Source organism: Sapajus apella, unplaced genomic scaffold, assembly GCF_009761245.1.
Source record: "Sapajus apella isolate SASKATOON/1434 unplaced genomic scaffold, GSC_monkey_1.0 scaffold88, whole genome shotgun sequence".
Classification (NCBI taxonomy): domain Eukaryota; kingdom Metazoa; phylum Chordata; class Mammalia; order Primates; family Cebidae; genus Sapajus; species Sapajus apella.
The window spans coordinates 1691314-1713900 of record NW_022437028.1 but is presented as its reverse complement, the minus strand read 5'-3'; the positions used below and the strand labels follow the sequence as shown (position 1 = coordinate 1713900).

At 40.2% G+C, this 22587-nt stretch overlaps 1 protein-coding gene and 1 long non-coding RNA gene across 5 annotated transcripts in view; both read left to right on the top strand.

Annotated features, from left to right (window-relative positions):
- AUTS2 (activator of transcription and developmental regulator AUTS2) overlaps positions 1 to 22587 on the top strand; it is a 1216826-nt gene that overhangs the window by 300860 nt on the left and 893379 nt on the right. For all 4 annotated transcript variants that reach the window (XM_032254883.1, XM_032254886.1, XM_032254884.1 and 1 more), the window contains exon 2: positions 7716 to 7928. In XM_032254883.1, coding sequence (XP_032110774.1) covers positions 7716 to 7928 — 213 coding nt within the window. The remainder of the gene's footprint in view (positions 1 to 7715; positions 7929 to 22587) is intronic.
- On the top strand, positions 17020 to 19323 carry LOC116534487. Its single transcript, XR_004261751.1, has 2 exons — positions 17020 to 18354; positions 18397 to 19323. It is a non-coding gene; the product is annotated as an uncharacterized LOC116534487 (long non-coding RNA).

Sequence of the window (22587 nt, the reverse complement as noted above, 5' to 3'; positions counted from 1 at the left end):
TAATCTTTTCTGTCTGATTTCTTTCACTTGGCATACTTATTTTGAGCTGTATTCATGTCACCTGTACCAGGAGGTTATCTCTTTTTATTGCTGAGTAGTAGTCCATTGAATGGTTACAACCACAGTTTGTTTATCCATTCACCTATTGATGTACATTTGGGTTGTTTGCAGTTTTAGAAGCATTGCACATCTGCTAGGAGCATTCATGTGTAGCTCTTTATGTAGACATGCACTTTAATATCTCTTGGGCAAATACCTAGGAGTAGAATGGCTAGATCATATGGTTGGTGTACTCAGAACTTTTAAAGAAACCACCAAACTGCCTTCCAAAGTGGTTGTACTATTTCATATTCTTACCAGTAGTATATGTATGAGTGTCCTCTGCATCCTTGCCCACTCTTGGTAGGGTCATTCTTTTTTATTTCAGCCATGTTATGTGTATGTAGTGGTATCTCATTGTGGCTTTAAGTTCTGTTTCCCTAATGACTACTGATGTTAAGAATCTTTTTATGGATTCATTCACTTCCCAGACAGATATCTTCTTTAGCAAAGTATTTGTTTGAATATTTTGTCTATTTAAAAAATTGGGTTGTTTCCTTTTGAAGTTTTGGGAATTTTTTTTTTTTTTTTTTTTTTTTTTTTTAGATGGAGTCTCAGTCTGTCGCCCAGGCTGGTGTGCAGTGGCGCAATCTCAGCTTATTGCAACCTCCACCTCCTGGGTTCAAGCGATTCTCCTGCTCAGCCTCCCGAGTAGCTGGGACTACAGGCACATACCACCACGCCTGGCTAATTTTTTGTATTTTAATATAAGAGATAGGGTTTTGCCATGTCGGCCAGTCTGGTCTTGAACTCCTAACCTCAGGCAGTCTACCCGATCTACCTGCCTCGACCTCCCAAAGTGCTGGGATTACAGGTGTGAGCCACTGCACCTGACCTGATAATTTATTATATTAATATTTTCTGTATACAAAACTTATCAGATGTACACTTTTAAAGTATTTTTTCATTCTGTGGATTGTCTATTTATGTATTTTTTTATTCTCTTGGTAACTCACATAATGGTCACTTGGTTTTCTCAACAGTGCCTTTTGAAGAGCAAAATTTTAATTATTGGCGAAGTATAATTTATCAATTTATTCTTTTATGGATTATGCCTTTGGTATCATACCTAAGAAATCTTGGCCTAACCCAAGATTACGTGAGTTTTCTCTTAGAAGTTTTATGGTTTTAGATTTTACATTTAGGTTTATAATAAAGTTTGTGTTAGTTTTTTTTCTGTTTATATTCAATTATGGATGAAAATTAATTTTGCACATGAGTAGCTATTTTATCACCATTTTTTAAAAAGACTTATTTCTCTGTTGAATAGCTTTTATCTGAAAATCAGTTGTTGATTTATGTGTGGGTCTCTTTCTGGACTATTCTGTTCCTTTGATTTGTTTTTCTATCTTTATGCCAATACAGAGATGCAGTTTTAATATGGTGTGAAAGATGGCAGTACAGAGCACCTGATTTGCTCCTCCTCTAACCTACTTTACTATAATAGTTCATTGATTTGCCTGTTTACCTGGATAAGCAGCCTGAGTTTAGGAATTCTTTCTCAGATATTTCCAACAGATGGCAACATGTATGCACATAGTAGGTATTTTGATATTTGTTTTTAGAAAATGTGAACCTTAGGGATTAATGTTTGAATGCCATCCTGGGTGCTTTGTAAATTCCTACACATAGTAGTCTTCTCTACTTTCTAAAAGTTTTGGCTCTGAAAATCTGTTCATAAAGTCCATTTGCTTAAAAGCCCAAAGTAGGAGACTGGTGTGAACATATCTATGTAGAGTTTGTAGTTTTCTAATTTTTCATTTCTTATCACTGGAGACTCATTATTGGTAGAATCAGTGTTTGTAAAACCATTCAAAAACAAGTACAAATGGTATACAATAAACCATTTCGACCTGACAGATCGAAATGACAGCACACACTCATTATGTCATTTGATGGGGACAGGCAAAGCACTTTTTTCTTTTTTTTCTGACTTCTTTGTTATTTTCTTTAAGGTCCTAAGATCAGATAACTAACAAAAGAGGTTCTGTTTAAATTGCAAGCCCCTCTCACACATATACACACATACGGGCACATGCAGACACATATACCACAAATGCTTTGTAAGTGATGGACTACCCTCAGGTTAGTTTGCTTGGAAAAATCAGATGCAGACTTTCTATAACCCACTTCATGAAAGGCAGAAAAATTGTGCCTCATTTTCTATTGTCTCTGGCTTCATCTGTAATCAGCAAATGGAGCCCTGCAGCCTACATAGTGTTTCATCTGCAATTTGTTACTCTCCCTTAGTTTGCACAACACTGAACCATCTCATTTTGAAATTCAAGAGTGGCGAGGAGGCCTTTGGTGGAAGATTGTAATTTGGGAGAAGGGAAAGTCAAGAGCAAGATCGGCTATTTTGAAGAAGGCTGGGTGTTGACGGAAATTGCCTTTGTCAGTCTCTGAGCCTCTCTACTTATGTGCTGCTGTGACCCTGCCCTCCATTGCCACTGACCTAAAAATCACATAATTTCAACTATTCTCAAAACCTATTCACATCTGCTGTGTGCATGGCTTGTACACTTACCCCCTCTATTTCCAGCCAATATGTCTAAATCTTTTTGCCTCTCGGCCAGCCTCCTGTTGGTGGCTTCCTGGCTTTTCTGCTTTCTTTCCTGCTTCTTCTGTGATTGTCAAATGAATGCCTTAAAGCATTTTTTTCCAGATTTCTTTCTTATCCTTCTGCCCTCCTGCCTTTCTCTCCTAGTGCTTGTGTAGGGGAGGCAGTTTTTTATCTTTACCCTGTTAGGGTCTCTGACTGAGCCTGAGTATTAAATTGATGTAAGTAGTTAAACAGAAGAAAAGCATATGGATTTTTACATGCATACGGGAGCCCCCATAGGAAATTGAAGATCCAAAGAAGTGGCAAATCTTAAATGCTTATTTAGTAGGTTGAACAGAGTGGCAGTTGTGGAAATGTAACTAAAATAAGTGGTAAGGCTAAAGAAAGATAAGAGTTAATTTGATATGATCTGTTGGTACAGATTTTTCTGTCTGGACACCCCATCTCTGGAAATGGGAAAATTTCTTCTTTCCTACTATAGGGAGATCATCTTTCACATGGGAGTTTTCTCTCATGTCAGGTCTTTCTTGTCAGGATGTTTCTTTTCTTCTGTTGCTTTTGTATATGTTGTTTTTCAAGTGCCTTTAGCTTAAAATAATCCTTAGGCCTAAGTAGCATGTTTCGGGGTGGCATATTCAGCCACTCTTCTCCATTCATTTGCTAATGCTTTCTTTGCAGAATATGGGGTACAGTCGTCTTATTTTCAAAAAATTCTGCAGGTAGTACTGATGGACAGTTTCTCTTGTGACCCACTAGCCTAGATCCTGGTAGATGAATGAATCAGCAGACCTTTGAAAATTGACATTCATTGATCCCCAAAAGTTATTTTATATACCAGATAATTTTCCTCCCCATATTATAGCAATACTAGAGATTGCCCAGGTTTCTTTGAGGAAATTCTTAAATTAGTGCTACTGGTTGGTTGGTGGTAAAGGAAAGTATTGATGGGTAGATATATATATATACACACACTTACACATGCATGTAGCCATGTACACCACTCTTGTGAATGTTGATAAGATGATTAGTTTATGATTAATCTTTATTTTTGATTCTTAATGCTTATAATGGATAATCATTTTCATTTTTCCCCAAGGCAGTCAATGAAAAAAAATCAAATGATTATTTTATTTTATACATAGTAAGCAGTCAGTACATATTTATAAAGGGAATGAACAAACAGTGGTCTGGTTTATTCAGGATTTGTACCAAAATGTCTGTATAGTAATTTACAAATAAAGATCTGTCTTTGAAAAAAATAAAGATAATCTCTAGTCATTGAAAATATAAACCTCTTACATAATAATAAATTTTTATAGACTCATCATTTCCTCTTACCTCTTAAGCCACCATCTCTAGACATACTTTGATTCTCTCTCTCTTCTTCCCTCCCACAGAATGGAAAATCTCAATATTAATTGGAGCTAAGATGATTGTACTACTGCTGCTAATACTTCAGCAGATCTCTTACAAGCTAATGTCACGGCATGGGGTCCATTTGCTCTGTGTAGCTATTCTGCAGTGCAGTGAGAATTCCTTGATTAATATGCTACATGAAAATAAAATGGATTTGGAAAAAATTATAACATACTCTCATAAATATTAATTCACATTTGTATGGAATTGCACATAATTTTCAATATACTTTGGAAGCACCTTCAGTATGAAGGATTTGGTCTCCAAAGATAAAGCCATGATTTTTTTTAAAAGCATAGTGTATACATTATTATGTATCATTTGTTTATTAATCTGATACTCTACATGCATATGATGCAGGGCAGTAGGTGGGTTGTGTGACAAAGGAGTTTTTTACCCTGTGGGGAGTTTTTATATTACACTTAAAAGTGGTACAATTTACTCACATTATATAGAAGCAGCTCATGATGGAATTCACCTGGCTCCTTCTGCTAGTGTTGCCATTATTCCTGAGTGTCTTTTTATGGCAGCTATTTTGGTTAAATGTGAGACTAAACAGAGAACATTTTTGAGCTGAGAACATTTTTAGCTGATGCTTGGCATAGCTAACTGAGGTTGGGGACACTGGACACAGGAATTCAATTCAGCAGCCATTCATTGAACATTTACTATGTGTTAGGCATAGCATGCAAGGTCTAGGGTGTGAAATTAGTGGTCATGTGTGCTTGCTTTGATCCCTACTTGTCCCCTAAAACACTTTTCACCACATTCTCATTGCCTCAGGAGAGCTACCTTTCTGATGGTAGAGGGTTAATCATCTGTAGTGGTAGCAGCCAGAAGCTAGACCAGAAGCCACTTACTTGCCTTGAAGAGTGTTATCTTTGATATCTTCTTGCTCTAAGGATAAGGCCTTTCCCCTTTTCTGGGATTTCTTGCTGTTTTCTGTGATCCTTTGTGTATAGCAGCACTGTGTGTTAGATTCCTTGGTTTCCTTCATCTATCACCTTTTCTAGCTTACTGCACTGTATATTACAGACAGCTTAGGCTATTTAAAGATCAGTATTGTGCTTTATAGGTTTGGATGTTTTAACTAGTTGACTCCTTGATTTATGTATTTATTTACCAATATATTGACCACCTACTATTCACCTGGCTTATGTGAAGCACTTATGTGAAGCACTGGAGTTACTGACATGAACTACTTAGTCCCTGCCCTCTTTCACATTCTTTCAAGAGATTATGTACCCAGCTGCCTCAAGGCCTTTGCACAAGCTGTTCTCTCCGTTCAGCGTTTCAGATCTAGGTCATATGGCAGTCATTTTCTCAGTTCTAACCCTCTACTTGGGACTAGATCATTTCCCTTAGTGTTAGCACCCTCAGCCTATCCTATAGCACTGTTAGCTCAGTTTGCAATAATATGTTTTTGTGATTTGATTAGTATTTGTCCTGTAAATTCTAGGCTCTATGAGGGTGGTGACGTTTCCTCCCACTGTCCTAAATATAGGTCAGTGCCGTTTTTACTTGGCATATACTGGGCAAAGGAAACATATTTGTTGGATGAGTGAAGGCCTGAGAACAGAGTGCTTTGCATTATAAGAAGGGTCTCCCTGAATGGGCAACACTGCTAAGAGTTGTTGAACTAGAAAAGGGAAGAGTGTGTAAGGGAGGTCTTTTGAGGCCAAGGCAAATCAGTTTAAAGGCCTGCCTTAGTTTGTCCAGGCTGCTGTAGCAAAATGTAATGAACTGGGTAGCTTATGAACAAAAGCATTTATTTCTCACAGTTCTGGAGGCTGGGAAGTCTAAGGTTAAGGCACCAACAGATTCTGTGTCTGGTGAGAGCTTGTTCCTTATGGATGGTGCCTGTTCTCACATGTTGGAGGGACAAACACACTCCCTTGGCCCCTTTATAAGGGCACTAACCCCCTTTAAAACGCTCATGATCCAATCAACTCCCAAAGGCCCCCATCTCCTAAATGGGGATTAGGAAGGATTTCAACATACAAATTTTGGGGAAAGCTGGGTGTGGTGGCTCATGCCTGTAATCCCAGCACTTTGGGAGGCCAAGGCAGTGGATCATCTGAGGTCAGGAGATCGAGACCAGCCTAACCAACATGGTGAAAGCCTACCTCTACTAAAAATACAAAAAAAATTAGCTGGGTGTGGTGGTGGGTGTCTATATATATTTGACCTAGTTCTGAAAGGCTGAACAGAGAAAACAGCTTATGCAAAGGCCAGCTACTCAGGAGGCTGATGGAGGAGAATTGCTTGAACCCAGGAGGCAGAGGTTGTAGTGAGCTGAGGTCATGCCATTGTACTCCAGCCTGCGCAACGAGAGTGAAACTCTGTCTCAAAAACATATATAATTATAATTTGGGAAGACAGAAACATTCAGATCATAAAAGCCCCAAAACCTCAAACTAATAGGCCTGGCTGATTTAGGGAGAGACGTCAGGGAGCACCATGCATGTAAAGTTGGGAGTGCTGGGATACTGGGAAGCAGTTACCTTGAGAAAAGTGGATGTGGAAGGGAGGAAAGAGAGCGGTATTTTGAGGAAAAGTGAGTAAAAGGAAATTTTTATTTTGGTTTTATTTTTAAATGTACATTTAGATAGTAAAAAATAATTTAATTGTTCATTTAAAAATAACTGAAAGAATATAATTGGATTGTTTGCAATACAAAGGATACATGTTTGAGGTAATGGATACCCCATTTACCCTGATATGATTATTACGCATTGCTTGCTTGTATCAAAACATCTCATGTAAGCCATAACTGTATAGGCCTACTATGTACCCTAGAAATTAAAAATTTTTTAAAAAGTGCATTTAGAACTGCAGAAACTGAGGAACTGTAGTGAGGCTTCATGAAGGAGGACCGTCTCTGTTAAGAGGATTAGATCTCCTAGTTTTTAAATAATGGAGTGCCAAAACATTTTCATTTTATTGCTTAGTGTGGGCATCATTTCTCACATATCAGAGGACATTTGCGTGTATGTGGTTTGTTTGATGTTCTGAGAGCCCATTTTGCACATGGTCTCAGAGTTGCAGCGACTTACTCCACGTCTCCTAGTGAATAATGTCAGTGCCTGGACACTAAAAGCCAAGGTCTTTTGCAGCCTTGGTGTGTACTGAGCTTCCTGTAGGCACAGAACTCTCTATCAGGTCATGTGGCCTGAAATGCTCACCTGTAGTTTCTACAGATGCAGTTCCCCAGTCAAGGACATTGATTTCTCATTTCCTACCCACCTCTGCATCCCCAGCCACACACAAGAATAAATAAAAACTTGCTGTTGATCTTGGTGATAATATTGTTGTTACATTTTGAAAAGAAAATGGAAATAAAGGATGCTTAGAGGAACATGTGGTAAAAATATAATGCATTGAGGAAACATTTTAATCATATGAATATATATATATATATATATATATATATATATATATATATATATTTGTGATGGCATTAAGGATTCAGGAAAATTGAGAGCCATGTTTCTTAGTTTTAGGTCTTCTCATATCCCACTTTCCTATCCCCCTCCCACTTTGCAGTAACACTCTTTAATATTTAGCCTATATTTGGGGCGTGACCCTAGATACCTTTGTAACCACCACTTCCCTTTCCCTGTCTTCTTTTCTACAGAAAGATGTAGCACTTAAGCCTCAGGAACGTGTGGAGAAACGCCAGACGCCCCTGACCAAGAAGAAACGAGAAGCACTTACCAATGGCTTGTCCTTTCATTCAAAGAAGAGCAGACTCAGCCACCCACACCACTACAGCTCAGATCGAGAAAATGACCGCAATCTCTGCCAACACCTCGGGAAGAGAAAGAAAATGCCGAAAGCACTCAGACAGGTGAGGAAGCTTGGGTTCGCTCTTTCCTGTGGTTGCAAAATCTATTCCTTAGGTGCTTCCTCCTCTGTGGTTCTTCGTAACAGGTGGAGAAGATGTCCTTGATGGGATGCTGAAGTGGTTGTCACACAAAGCTGTGTGTGTACTTTTAAAAGAATCTAAAACCCAATCTCAGTGCTTTTTATGAGGATTCGAAACTTCAGCATGGTGCCCTTTCAGTCAGATGTGTTCTGTTTAACAAAGCTTGATGCTGGTGTTACTGGTATTGAGGGCAGACTGGTCTTAATAGTTGTCAAGATGGACTGGCTTGTAGGCGAGAGATCTTTGCAATTAGGACAAATGGAACAGGTGGATTTTGTCACATACATTGTGCATCTCATGCTTCTGAGGTGCTAAAATGATTGCCGGAGTGTGAGAAGTGCCTTGCATAAGATTTATATTTTCCAGGGAAGCTCAGATATTGTGGCATCTGGGAGAGCAATGGCAAAGAAATGAATCTGCCTTTTGGTGTCTTAGTTGTTCTCTATAGGTATGATTCAAGACTCTTTGTGATCTGTTGGTTGTATAAACGTCTGATAGTGAGGCTTACTGGCCTGTTAATAATTAGGTTTCAATGATCCACAAGAAAGTATAGCTCTTGGCACTTGGGGAACCTTTCTGCCTGTGGAAATCCCCACAGGAGATGGATTAATAATGAGATACGAAGTTGTTTATAGCAATTTTTCTGCACAAATCCAGAGGCTTTAGTGCCTGTGTCCTGGGTGTGTTTTATTTATTTTTGGCAGGACCATTGGGTAGGACTGACTATCACCGAAGAAAGCAGAGTGTAAGGTAGTGTGATTTACAGAGCAGGTGCTGCTAATTAGAAGTGGAACAGGTAATTTTTGGTTTGCAGATGTTTCTCTGCAGAGACAGGGAGATCTGGGATCAAATAAGACAGTGGTTCCCAAACCTCACAGATCTTTAGAATCATACAGTGAGTGCCACTAAACCCAAATTTCTGGTCACTCTTTAGGACCTGATGAAATTTGCAGTTTTAGGAAACTTCCTATTTGAACACAGTCAGCCTGGCTGGAAGTCACTCTTAAAAACAATCAAGAGTGTATTTGGGTGATGGTGTTAAGTTAAAAGATTGGAAAGATTGAAAGTCTCAGTCAGATGCAGTGGACAGTTTGGTGTCAGGATTCTGCCTCATACGTAGTGAAGAATATAACCCTGATAAAACATCTGGGGTGATGGGTTTCAGATGGACCCAGAAGGCTTCCAAGGTAATGCCCCAAATCTGACAACCAGCTCAGTGTTTCTAAAGCTACACTTGTGTCCTGAAATGCCAGACTGGAGTTATAATAGTAATTATTAATGTTTACCTAATGCATTCCATGCTACATTCAGTGAGGGCATTTTTATAGTATAACCTGTAATTTGTACAACAACACTACCTAGTAGGTAATATCATGGTTACTTAACAACTAGGGCTCAAAGAGATAAAGTGACCTGTCTGAGGCCTTGGAAATGAGGGAAAGAGCCAAGGTTTAGACCCACATCTCTCTGGTTCCATGGCTTGCTCTGTTTTCCATATTTGCATGAAGTTTCATTTACTTTTTTCTTGATAGGGAGCTGGGGACAGGGAGGAAAGGCTAGGTTCTATGAAAGGTGATGTTCCTGTGGTATTTGTGACTCCTAACTCATGCTCCTCTGTGTGAGATACCTGAGAAAAGTAATTAATCTCAAGTGTGGAGAGATTGCAATGTAACCACACCCACTACCTTATGCCTTCCCTCCCACCAGGGTAAGAAGGAAGGCTTCTTACTGAGTTAACACCAAGCTGTGGATCCTCATCCTTGAACCTCTTTCTTCTAGACATGATCTGACTTTTCTATTATGTGTCCTTGAAATTATTCTTTCTAATTCTTTCTGCTCTTTAAGACTTTCAAGGTCCTCTGGTGACAGAGTTTTATGATTGAAAAAGAAGGCTAGGGCTTATGCATCATAAATTTGAGTAGCTTTTGGATTTCATGGCCAACTTTCTGGTACTAATGGTATTTGAAATCAAAACTATCTTTGTTTTAGTTAACATATTTGAAAAGCAAGTATTTTGACTTTTAATGAGTCATGGAGAAGGAAAGCATGAATTGTATCTTTGGCCCAATGTAAAACTTCCAAAAACAAGGAGTATTTTATCTTAAGCGTTGATGCCAAAATATACTATCCAATCAAATGTTATATTTCTATTAAGAAGGAATGCAGTGGTGGGGCGTGGTGGCTCACACCTGTAATTCCAGCACTTTGAGAAGCAGGTGGGCAGATCATGAGGTCAAGAGATTGAGAACATCCTGACCAACACAGTGAAACCCCGTCTCTACTAACAAATACAAAAATTACTTGGGTGTGGTGGCGCGCACACCTGTAGTCCCAGCTACTTGGGAGGCTGATGCAGGAGCATTGCTTGAACTCTGGAGGCGGAGGTTGCAGTGAGCTAAGCTCACACCACTGCACTCCAACCTGGCGACAGAGCAAGACTGTCTCAAAAGAAAAAGAAAAAAGGTATGTAGAAGATGATAATGGAAATAAGGCCATAAAATTTTCATTTTTAATATTCTTAGAATCACTTGTGCTGTTATGAAATCCCAAACAAGTCACTGTCTGTTAACTGCTTATCTGGAAAATGAAGGATTTGGACCTGAATGTTTCTTAGGCTCCTCCCTCTGGTTTCCATAGTTCTTTAAATTTATGAATAACACAAATACAGTGTTGCATAGGTCTGTAACAGAGTCTGTAGGTCTGAAGGGAATGCTGTTTTGGAGTCAGTGTGTAACTTACAGGCTCTGTGAAGACATTTATTTATTTTTAATGTTTTTTTTTTCCTTAAAAATTTTGTTTTCATGTGATATGAAGACATTTAAAGGAGAGGGGTTAGATGGATTTGTCATAGGGGGAGTGGTGTGGTCCATTGTGTATCAGCCCCGACAAGTACCTTCTGTTATGTGATCATTGGTAAAAGGTGACACATGAGTGTTTAATGACCACAGGAGATGTTCAAAAACCTTGTCTGAAGAATAGTTGAGATTGCTTTCCTATCATCCTAGATGCCTGTAACTATCACAATTACTTTATCTCTGCCTTTGCCTCTTATCAGGTAAGGAAACTGAATCGACCATCTCAGCTGGGAGGGGACCTTGAGATGAAAGTGAGCTTTGAGGAGCATTTCTAGATTAATGGATTGTCATTTAGTGCTTCTTATTGAGAACTACAGATGAAATAGGGAAGAGGTGAGAACTTTAGTCTTTATTTCTGGCTTGGTGAGACTGAATTAAGTTTGCATCTTATTAGGAAATGGTACTTCCTGAGCAGACAACTTAATGCACAGCTTTCCTGTAATTATGGGAAGATGTTACTCTTTAGTAGAGAGGAAGTAATAGTTCTTTTTTTGTTTTTTGTTTTTTTTTTTTGTTTGTTTGTTTTTTTCTGAGAATCCATTGAAGGCAACTAATCTTTTTACTCTGAGAGTGTAATTATAATACTTGTATAGGAAAGATGTATCGCTCCAAAACCAAACTGCTTATTCCTTCTTTGCCTGGTTATAAAACTCAAATTCTTGTGATATTTTTCCATACTGCCGAAAGAAAGCTTTTAAACTGACACTTATTTGTTGGATTATGTTTTTAAGTATAAATACATTCTGACTTAAAAGATGCTGAGGTGGCACCTGTCTTGCAAAACAGTTGCACTTTTAGATGTGACAAATTTGAATACTCTTCTTCTCAAAGGGTTAAAATGATAATGAAGAAAATAATTAGTTACCCTTTATACAAAATAGCACGTTTTTCTGACCTCTGTAAATGATTTGTTCATGATGTAAGCACTTAGACATGATATACAGTTTTATCATTTATTTATAAGGATGTGGCACATTTTTTCTTTCTCAATGGAAATTTAGGGGTGGGAAAAGCAAAAGAGCTTGCATAGGTCCTCTCCTTAAGGAGCTTTATTCTCTAACTGGGAGACTAAGTCTCAATGAAACCACTGAGGAGCACAAGGAAGTCACATGTTGTTAAACCTATAAGCCAAATTATAACTTCCTGAGAAGCACTTTGGGAAAACTTAGCCCTTCTTAGGGCATTGAGTTTAGTTTTCTTTCAGTATATCTAACTTCTAGACCATAGGGAATGCTTTAAAAATTTAGGACTTTGTAGTTTAAAACACACAGAGAGAGCAAAAGGGCTTTAAAAATAGAGTAGCAATGATGAAAAGTTGATGAGCATTCAGAGAACTCTCAGATTTGGCTCTGACTGGATTTCTGAATCTCCATTTAGTCCATTAGTCTATCCTTTCTCTGTAGTATGAACTGAGCCAGAGGAAATAGGCTTAAGTGAGCTAAAAGGCATTTTTAGGTTATATGAACTGTTCTAACAGACACCAAGATGAATCATCAAAGTAAATCATGTGGTCTCCCTCCTTAACTGAATTTTAGGTACCAAAATGTCATCATCTTAGGGCAGAATTTCCTGGAGAAAGAGACCACCTGTTGAGATTGCTTTAGTCACAGGAGAACATCATTTTAGAGGAAACGGGAGGAATTTGTGAATATTTCAGGAGCCTACTGGTAGACTTTAACCTTGCTAGGAATGATGGCTTATGTGGGAATGACTTATATGGTTTAAAAATCTTTATACAGGTTAATCTGGGTAGGTATTTCTTGTCAGGAATAAAAATTTGCTCTTCTCTCTTGGAAAATCTAGTATAGTAGGAGATTTATATTTGACATTGTAAACTGTGGACACCAAAAGTGTCTACTGCTTTCTAGGGAGAAGGGAGGTCCATCCCAGTGCCAGATATTTAAAATTAGAGTGATTACTAGAACTCTGCATGGTGGTTGCATCTGCTTCATGTATTGACCTTGCACGTTGGCCTTCCTTAGAGTAAATGATTGTGGTGGTTTAGTGATTGTGGCCCAGGGGACTGAGCCACCTGATGTTTCCATCTGTCCTGATGGAGCAGTCTATCCCAGCCCATACGCTTTACTATTGAGAGTGGTTGCCACCAGAGGCTGGTCCCTGATTTCAGCACGACTTAGACTTACTCTTAATGTCTGAGGAGCTTTCTGTCAAATTTGTTACTAGTAGAAATTAACTTGCAAAGGAGGATTTATAATGGAAAATTTTGATTAAACAGATCCAGTTCAAGTCTCATTTCTGAAGACCTACTAATTAGTTTTGCATGGAAATCTAGGCCAGAAATCACACAGGTATTTATCCAGCTTAACTCTAGAGCCTACAGGTTTCTGGAAATCAGAGCATTTGAGACACTAATGTAATTTGGGATTTTACTTTCATAATGAAAATACATGAACTTTGCTTTGTGCTCTTTTATACATACTTTTGTTATAATGGTTAGATGTATGATGGTACTTTGAACTAGTATTTTTTTTTGAGATGGAGTTTCGCTTTTATTACCCAGGCTGGAGTACAATGGTGCAATCTTGGCTCACTGCAACCTCCACCTCCTGGGTTCAAGCAATTCTTCTGCCTCAGCCTCCTGAGTAGCTGGGACTACAGGCGTGCACCACCACGCCCAGCTAATTTCTGTATTTTTAGTAGAGACGGGGTTTCACCATGTGGACCAGGATGGTCTCAATCTCTTGACCTCGTGATCTACCCACCTCGGCCTCCCAAAGTGCTGGGATTATAGGTGTGAACCACCGCGCCCGGACTGAACTAGTATTAAGAAATGTCAGTTAAACAATTTTTACCTCATACTTCAAAATTTCAAGTTTAACCTGTTAGTTGGGATTTTATTTGCTTTCAGAAAATTGTATAGTTATGTGAAGATTACAAGTTAAGGTATCAGATAAAATTCTTTATATTTTTTCCTTTTTATGAGCTTAAGTTGCATACTACTTTTTCCCCCTTGCCTAAAGTAGAGCAATAAGAAAAATCATAAGGAAAGATGAGGGGAATAAAAGAATGGTTTATGATCTCTCTTGGAATCTTGATTGACTTGAATAAGAATAAGATGCTATTAATTTTAACATAAGGTTATTGAGGAACCTCAATCTAGGCTTGTCTCTGTTCAGGAATTATTTGTGTATTATATTGGAAGTATTGGTTTATAACTGGGATTGGTAATCCTGGCATTAATATAATAATGAGTTATATGAAAGGTGTTTTGCTTTTGTTTTTGTTGTATCTTGAGCATTTGGAAACAGGTTTATTTTTTGCATTTTGGAGTTTTTCATTTTGTGTCTTCTGACTCTATACTTAGTTACTGTGAGCCCTGAATGTTGGGAATAGTGAGCATAAACACCACTTAACTTTAGTGAGATACATTTTTGGAATGCTGTGGTTAGTAATAATTTTATCCTAAATGACATTTGTAATTTTAAATGAAAACTTAGTAAAAATTGACTATAAAAAGCGCATAGCACAAGTAGTAGGCTTCTCTGGAGAGCCAGTGCCAATAGATGGATAAGGGGATTTATTAGGTGAATTTGTTCACATAATTATGGATGCTGAGAAGTCCCATAACAGGACCTCCGCAGGCTGGAGACCCTGGGATTCCCAGTATGGCCCAGACCAATTCTGAAGGCTTGAAACTGAGGTAGTCCTTGAGTCCAAAGCCTAGAGAGCCTAGAGTTTTGATGACCAAGGGCAGGAAAATATATCCCAGCTCCAGGAGAGAGAGAGACCGTTTGGCCTTTCCTCTGTTTTTGTTTTATCTGGATCCCCAGCTGATTGCATGGTTCCTGCCCACATGGAGGGCAGATCCTCCCCCACTTATTTCACTCAGACTCACATGCCAGTCTCCTCTGGAAACACCCTAAGAGACACACCCAAAGGTAATGCTTTACCAGTTCTCTAGGTATTCTTTAATCTAGTCAAGTTGACACCTGAAATTAACCAAAAGTGCATTAGCTACCACCTCATAAAATAAAACCTGCAGAGAGAAAATAAGCCAAATGGGAAAAGGAACTGCAATGAAAAGAATGGACGGTAATTTAGCTGGGGTGATCCTGATGCCTATAGGAATTGTTCCATAAAACTGTGACCTTTTATGTTTCCCAAAGTAAGAAAATTTTATTTGTGTATGTGTGCATACAGAACTTTATTAAGGGCCATTTAAATCCCATATATAGTTAGAGGAGTTAAGAAAAATAAAGCGATAAGAGTGATTCTCAACTCTGGCTCCCTTAAATTCCTACAATGTCAGTGATTGAAGAGGGAGGGAACACATCTTTCCTTTAATAAGGTCTAGCCAGTACACTTTTGGTAGTTGATGAGGGTAGGACAGAGCTCCCTTTCTTTATTTAAAACTGCATTTTTGTGCTTATTAAATTTTACATTTTTCCCTCTTGTGATGATGTAAAGTTATCTGCGTGTGGCCAGATCTCAGCTACAGAAAATGAAATAAGCCTCTATGCGTTCTGCGTTCTAATCTGTTCACAGCAGTCCCATCTCCACACAAGTCTGTACATGACAGGTAATGAGTGGGAAGTGGGAGGAGATGGGTGGCTGTGTGGTTTGCAGTGGTGGTGGTGGGGAGCTGAGCAGATGGTTGTGATAGCCACATGCTGCGTGATTCCCGTGGGAGTTGATGGTGGTGACAGGCGACTCACAATGTGCTATTTACAGTTTGGGTTTGCAGTCTTTCGGTGACATCTGAATGCTCTTTAGCAACTGCTTTCATTACTGCCTTTCGAGGAGCTGTTAATTGAAAATGAAATTGTGGGTGGGCTTTAAGACAGGCAGGCACAGGCAATTCTGTGTGGTAAATGTTACTTGAGAACTGTTGGACGTCTTCGTGTGCAATTTGTCATTTGTTTTCTAAGACTGTAAAAGCCAAAGTTTCATTTGAAGATTCAGTTATATATACACATAGGCAGAGCTGAATGTCACACCTTGCCCAAAGGGTCAGATGTACAGTTATTGGGCCAGGTGCTGTGGTTCACACCTGTAATCCAAACACTTTGTGAGGCTAAGGTAGGAGGATTGGCTGAGCACGGAAATTCAAGACCTGCCTGGGCAACATGGTGAGACCTGTCTCTAGAGAAGTAAAAAAATTAGCCGGGTGTGGTGATCCATGCCTGTGGTTCCAGTGTCTTGGGATGCTGAAGTGGGAGGATTGCGAGGGCCCAGGAAGTGAAGGCTGCAGTGATCCATGATCACTCCACTGCACTCCAGCCTAGGCAACAGAGCAGTGAGACCCTGTCTCAAAGAAAAAAAAAAAAAAAAACCACAAAACACTTATTTTTCTGGAAACCAACCTGGGGGAATGCTTGGCGACCCCAGCTGCCTGCTCATGGTTTGTCTTTGTGTGGTTCTCGAAATGTATACAACTGTGTGCGGTTCTTAAGTTAAATCTGCTGACATCTTGTAGTGTTCTCTGTGTTTATCACAGGACTTTATTCTCCTTTCTCCCTTTCTTCATATAGTTACTATGCAGGAGTAAATGGTTATTTGATCTCTTGAACTTTGGGTTATGGTTTTCTCTCAGTATCCAAGGCAGATTTCTTCTAGGACCTCCCCCACCCCGCCATCCCAGCCACGGATACTAAAAGCTGTGGATGTACAAGCTCCTTATGTAAAATGTTATAGTATTTTCATGTAACCAACACACATCTTTTACAAACTTTAAATCATCTTTATTTATAATACCTACCAAAATATAAAAGCTATGTAATTAGTTATTATGTTGCATTGTTTATGCAGTACTTACAAGAAAAAAAAGCCTGTGCATGTTCAGTATATAAGCGACCATTGTAGGCCTAACCACATTTTTGATCTGCCATTGGTTGATTCCACAGAGGCAGAATCCATGGATACAGAGGGCTAACTGTATTATATTCAAGTTCTTGCATATAACTTTGCTGCTGCTGCTTTTTTTTTTTTTTTTTTTAGACAGAGTCTTCCTCTGTCACCAGGCCGGAGTGCAGTGGCACGGTCTCAGCTCACTGCAACCTCCACCTCCTGGGTTCAAGCGGTTCTTCCACCTTAGCCTCCAGAGTAGCTAGGACCACAGGTGTTTGCCACCACACCTGGCTAATTTTTGTATTTTTAGTAGAGATGGGGTTTCACCATGCTGGCCAGGATGGTCTCTATCTCTTGACCTCGTGGTCCGCCCACCTCAGCCACCTCAAGTGCTGGGATTACGTGCATGAGCCACCGGGCCCAGCCATAACTTTGCTTCTTGTAAACCATTTCCTGTAATACAACTCTGTTGAAGGCAGTTGGCACCTCTAGGTAAACAAGAAAAGAAGAAAGAGAGAGGGTGGGTTTTATTGGTCTTTGACAATGGTTGTTGATCTTGATTGCCTTATGGCTGCCCCCAGCTGCAGGATTGTGATATGTTTCTCATCTTCAGAGTTGTTTGCTAAAGCATTAGTAGCATTACTGAAATGGTAGCTTTTGTAAATGTTTATATGTTGAATTGTTTTATTGCCCATAGCTTTGCACAGAAATCTTAGCTGAACAAGGAATGACCTCCCTCTTGGAAGTGTTGTTAACTCTCTTTTTAATTAAATATGAATATAGTTACAATATTGTGGCTTTTTTTTTTTTTTGCTTTTCCTTGAATATTTCAGGGAATACTATCTGGGACAAAGCCATGCTGAATTATACTGTTTGTTTGATTACTATTGCTCTTTGCCCTTAGAGAGCCCCTGAGGCTTGGGCTGAGGGGACCTCGATGACACACCCTTTGCCATACTTAACTCTCAGTCCCATTAGACTTGCTTTGCCACAGGAACCCAACTGCTTTAATGCATTTGAGCTGCTGCCGGGTCCTAATGATGTTTAAAAGAACCTGTCTTGGTATTCTAAAATGAACTCTGGAGCATTGCCTATTGATGTAAGTATTGATTTTATATAAGGCAGTTACAACAAAGTTCTTACACCGGCTCTGGGGCTTTTTATACCTCGGGATGTGCATCCTCACACTAGTGCTCACAAAGACACACACAGGAGCAGAAACCAAAATAGCTCACAAATGTGGGCAAGTCCTGTGTGGGCCCACCTGATATCTCTAAAGAGGCCTGATGAGCTGTGCCATGTGGCCTTCTGGAACACTGTACCTGCATTCATTGATCACAGCTCTGCAGAAGCTGTCACTTCTCCTGTGTACCTGCCTGCAGTGACGCTGATGTAGCAGGTCATTCTGTAATCACTGCTTGCACCTGGGTTTACTCAGGAAGTGCTTGTGTCATACATCTTGAAATCATGTAGTGCAAACCTAGACAGGTACTAATTGCTGGTAATGGTTCTGAGAGGCTGAGATTGGCTAAAATTAGATGGAGAAGCAATTAGCTACATTTTCTGAGTAGGAAACATACAGAATGTTTCTCAAAGGGTGATCTTTGGACCTCTATATTACAGCAACTGTGAATCTTTTGTTAAAATGCAGATTCCCTGGTAATCACCGTGGCATAGTCCCTTGGGTGGGAGTCAGGGTGTGGCAACAAGGAACTGGAGTTCCTTAGGTGACTCCAGTACAAGTGCTGCAAGAGCCATATTTTAAAATAAATAGAACTGTACTTACATTTTATTTTCAATTAAAATTGCAATATTGTTAACAAAACAAGAATAATCTTAAAATTGTGAGAATACATCTTGTGGAAATTAATTTTAGCAATAATTGGATTATATTTTTGTTCTGTACATTTACTAATTGAGTTCTATTCCAAAATGTATTGGCAAGAAAGAAGTGTTTCTACCAGATGATATAGATATTATATTACAAAAATGTGTTTTCAAAATAGCTTCTTTTTTGTAGTTGTTTACTAGAATGGACCTGATAGAATAATTGTATTCTAGTATTCTCTCCTTAGGCCCACTGGTTCCCTCAAATAATAGCTGTTTATAAAGATACTAACCGGAGTTTTTTATTTTTCATTTTTTTTAGGTTCTAATTTATTCCCTTCTGTTGACAATGATGATGAGCTCTTAAGGTTTATACATTTTTTGAACCCTTCAAATTACAAAAATTTGTGATATTTGGTATGGGGGGTCAGGTGTGAAAGAAATCTGAAAATATTGCCCATATCAGTGGAGACTAAAGGCCATTTTGTATTTTCTTCATTACCAGGAAAGCTTAAGTTTAATAAAAATATTATAATTGAATTTATGGTTTTGATTTCACAAATTCAAAAAGAAATATTTTTCTTTCTAAAGCCAATCTGAATAAAAATTCTCGGAAGAATTTCTGTTTAGCAGAACCTATTCTTAGGATTTAACAGTTGCCTGAGGTATGTCAACAGAAGGTAGCATTTCTTTTTTTATATACTGCTATGAGGCCAAAAATGCTCTTTCCCTGGAGATTAGTGCAAAATGATCTACTGAACAGTTGCAAATGAAACTATCATATCATACATCATATGAGAAAGATTATTAATAATGACTTTTGATTTTAAAAAATACTATCAGATTTCCTTAAGAAATAATGAGGATGATGAGAAAAGTAGTTGCTTTGAAATACAAAGCTGGTTGGTAATGGGCCTGGGGTGCACTGCTGGAAGGTTGAATGGTACTTTTTGAAACTTGAGCAGCCCACTTGCATAATTTATCATTACCTGCCCCCTACCTCTCTCTACTTAATTCTGAATCTGTATTTCCCAGATAAACATGGTAGTAAGGAGGATAGGGAAAGGTTTTTAGGGATTGTGATTATATGGATGTTTTTGAAGAGGAATATATTGGTGTCATGGGATCCTTGGGATGTCACTTTGCCAGCTGGAAACCTCTGTAGCAGGGGCACCTTCTGCCTGAGTATTGCTTGTGCTCACTGGGCTTGTTCTGCCCAGTTGGCTGGGCAGGCTGTGCTTGACTCATGCTACCAGCCCAGATCCCAAACCTGCCAAGGGCCAGCCAGGCGAAAAGTGGCAAGGGGTGTGTGAGTGAGTGTATTAGTCTATTTGCATGCTGCTAATAAAGACATACCTGAGACTGGGCAATTTACAAAAAAGAGGTTTAATGGACTTAAAGTTCCACATGGGTGGGGAGGCCTCACAATCATGGCGGAAGGCAATGAGGAGCAAGTCACATAAACGTGAATGGTGGCAGGCAAAGAGAGAGAATGCTTGTGCAAGGAAACTCCTGTTTTTATTTATTTATTTATTTAGAGACAGAGTCTCGCTCTGTCGCACAGGCTGGAGTGCAGTGGCACAATCTCGGCTCACTGCAACCTCCACCTCCTGGATTCAAGCAATTCTCTTGCCTCAGCCTCCCAAGTAGCTGGGACTACAGGCACCTGCCGTTATGCCTGGCTAATTTTTGTATTTTTAGTAGAGACGGGGTTTCACTCTGTTGGCTAGGCTGGTCTTGAACTCCTGACTTTGAGATCCGCCTGCCTCAGCCTCCCAAAGTGATGGGATTACAGGCATGAGCCACTGCTCCCAGCCCAAAACTCCTGATTTAAAAACCATCAGATCTCATGAGACTTACTCACTATCATAAGAACAGCATGGGAAGGACCCCTATGATTCAATTACCTCTCACTGAGTTCTTCTTGTGACATGTGGGAATTATGGGAGTTACAATTCAAGATGAGATTTGGGTGGGGACACAGCCAAACCTTATCAGTGAGTGAGCATAGGGTCTGGCCACTGTGCACAGCCAGGCATGCCAGCTGTTGCAGCAGGGTGGGCAGCTCCAGGTACTGGCATAGATGTCAGCTCCATGTGAAGCTGTGGCTAGACCAGATGTATAATGTGCATCTTTCACTGTGGGCATCCATGACTGGATGAGGGGAACGAGGTGGTACTCAGAAGTTTGTTGATGGCAGGAACCACAGAGCTCCAAAGAGGGTGTCATAGCCCTGGCTCAGGGATCCCCTAGGTCTGGGCTCCCCGAAGGGCCACAGGTGTTCTCTCTTTCTCGTTAACTGCAAGGTGGAGAGCAGGGGGAGGGGTGTGTTTCAGACCTGTTTGTGTTAACAGCTCATCAGTGCCACCATTCAGCAGGTCTTGAGTTCTCATCCCAGGTCTAGGAAGAATGAAGTACAACAGAAAACTGGAGTGTGAGCAAGAGGGAGAGGAGCTTTATTTAAGCCACAGAACAGCTCCCGGGAAACCTGAAGTGGGTAACTCCATTTCACAGTCAGTTCATCCCTATGAGTGTCCAGCTCTCAATGGAGAGGAGACCCGCAGTGGGTAGCTCATTTCCGCAGCTAGTAGTCTGACATCTGTGTGAGTCTGGCTGAGTCTGGGATTTTTAATGGGCCCAGAAGGGAGGAAGTGCATATTGATTGGTCCATGGGCAGGCCTAGTGAATGGTCATCAATGAAGTCCTCACTCTGGGCAGCAGACTTCACCTGGAACTGGCAGCCTGGCCAGAAGACTTCAGACTGTTTCTGGCTTGAAGGTGAGATTTCATTGGGGATCTGTCCCTTTCTGCCCTGGAATTTGTTGCCTCATGCCATCTATAGCACTCAGGCTATTCATGCCAAGGGATGCCTGTAGGCCCATGCTGAGCTGCCTTTAGTCCTACCTTGGCCTCGCTCCTATGCTCACGGGCACCCAAAATCTGGAGGGGGCACCGAGGTGGCAGGTAGCTGGTGTGTCAGTGCCACCTGAGTGTGTGCGTGCCTGGCCAGGTCATGACAGCACTGAGGCTTATCCTCAGTTTTGCTCTGAAATCAGAGTGGGCTCCAGGTACAGGGAGAGGTCAGCCAGCAGGAGAAGACACTTCCAAGACTGCTGAGGCAGGGATACTTCCTGGGCCCCTGAGAGCTCAGGGATTCCCAGGTCTGGAGCCACAGCTAGGTGACTGCATGTGTGCCCAGGAGTGTCAATCTCCCACTCTGTCAACTCAGTAGAGGGTGGAGCTCCCACCTATTCCTGGCCCCAGTCAACTCTGCAGAGCACATAGCCCTGGCTGCAGCCAGCATCTTGGCAGTGGTCGCTCCAGATGGGCTGCTGCTGCCATCATTGCGAACACGTAGGGAGTATATTAGGGCTGCCCCATGGTTCTCCAGATAGACTATGGAGACAAATTGACATAGTACAGTATTGGAAGGAAAGAACATGGAGTTTAAAAACCATTTTCATGGTCATTGTGCCCCTGCTCTTCTCTGCCCCCTTTCAAACTGAGCAGGCCCATATTTCTCCTTTCATCTCTTTCCTTGAGCCTACCTTCAGCTCTCTGGCTTTCGTTTTACTCTCTCCTTCTTTTTCTCTCAGTATCTTTTGCTTGCTTCTTGACCCAGCGAGTATTACATGGGAAATCACTTAAATCTGCTCTCAGAGTCACAAAATGCCTTTGCTTCCTGTTTCCTTGTTCCTTTTACCATACTGGTTCTTCTCACAAAACATTTAGATTTATCATCCCTAAATTAGTGCAGCAGTTTAGCTCATTGCTATTGTACACTCTGGTTTAAAAATTTTCAGTGAACATCCACAGCCATCTAAGTAAGATGAAGCCTCTCAGTATAGGACATTGTAGGTCCTGACTAATCCTGCTGCAACATACCTTCCCAGTTGCCTCTCCAGCTCTCTGTAAACACCAAGCTGCAACTACAACTGCTATTTGGATGAACCCTGTTTTCTCTCCACATTCCTATGCCTGTGCTTAGGCTGTTTTCTTTGTTTAGAATATTCTTCTTTGTCATATTTGTCTTCCAGTGACTAGTTCAGACCTACTTCTTCCTTGAAGCTTTTATGATCTTTTTCCTTATA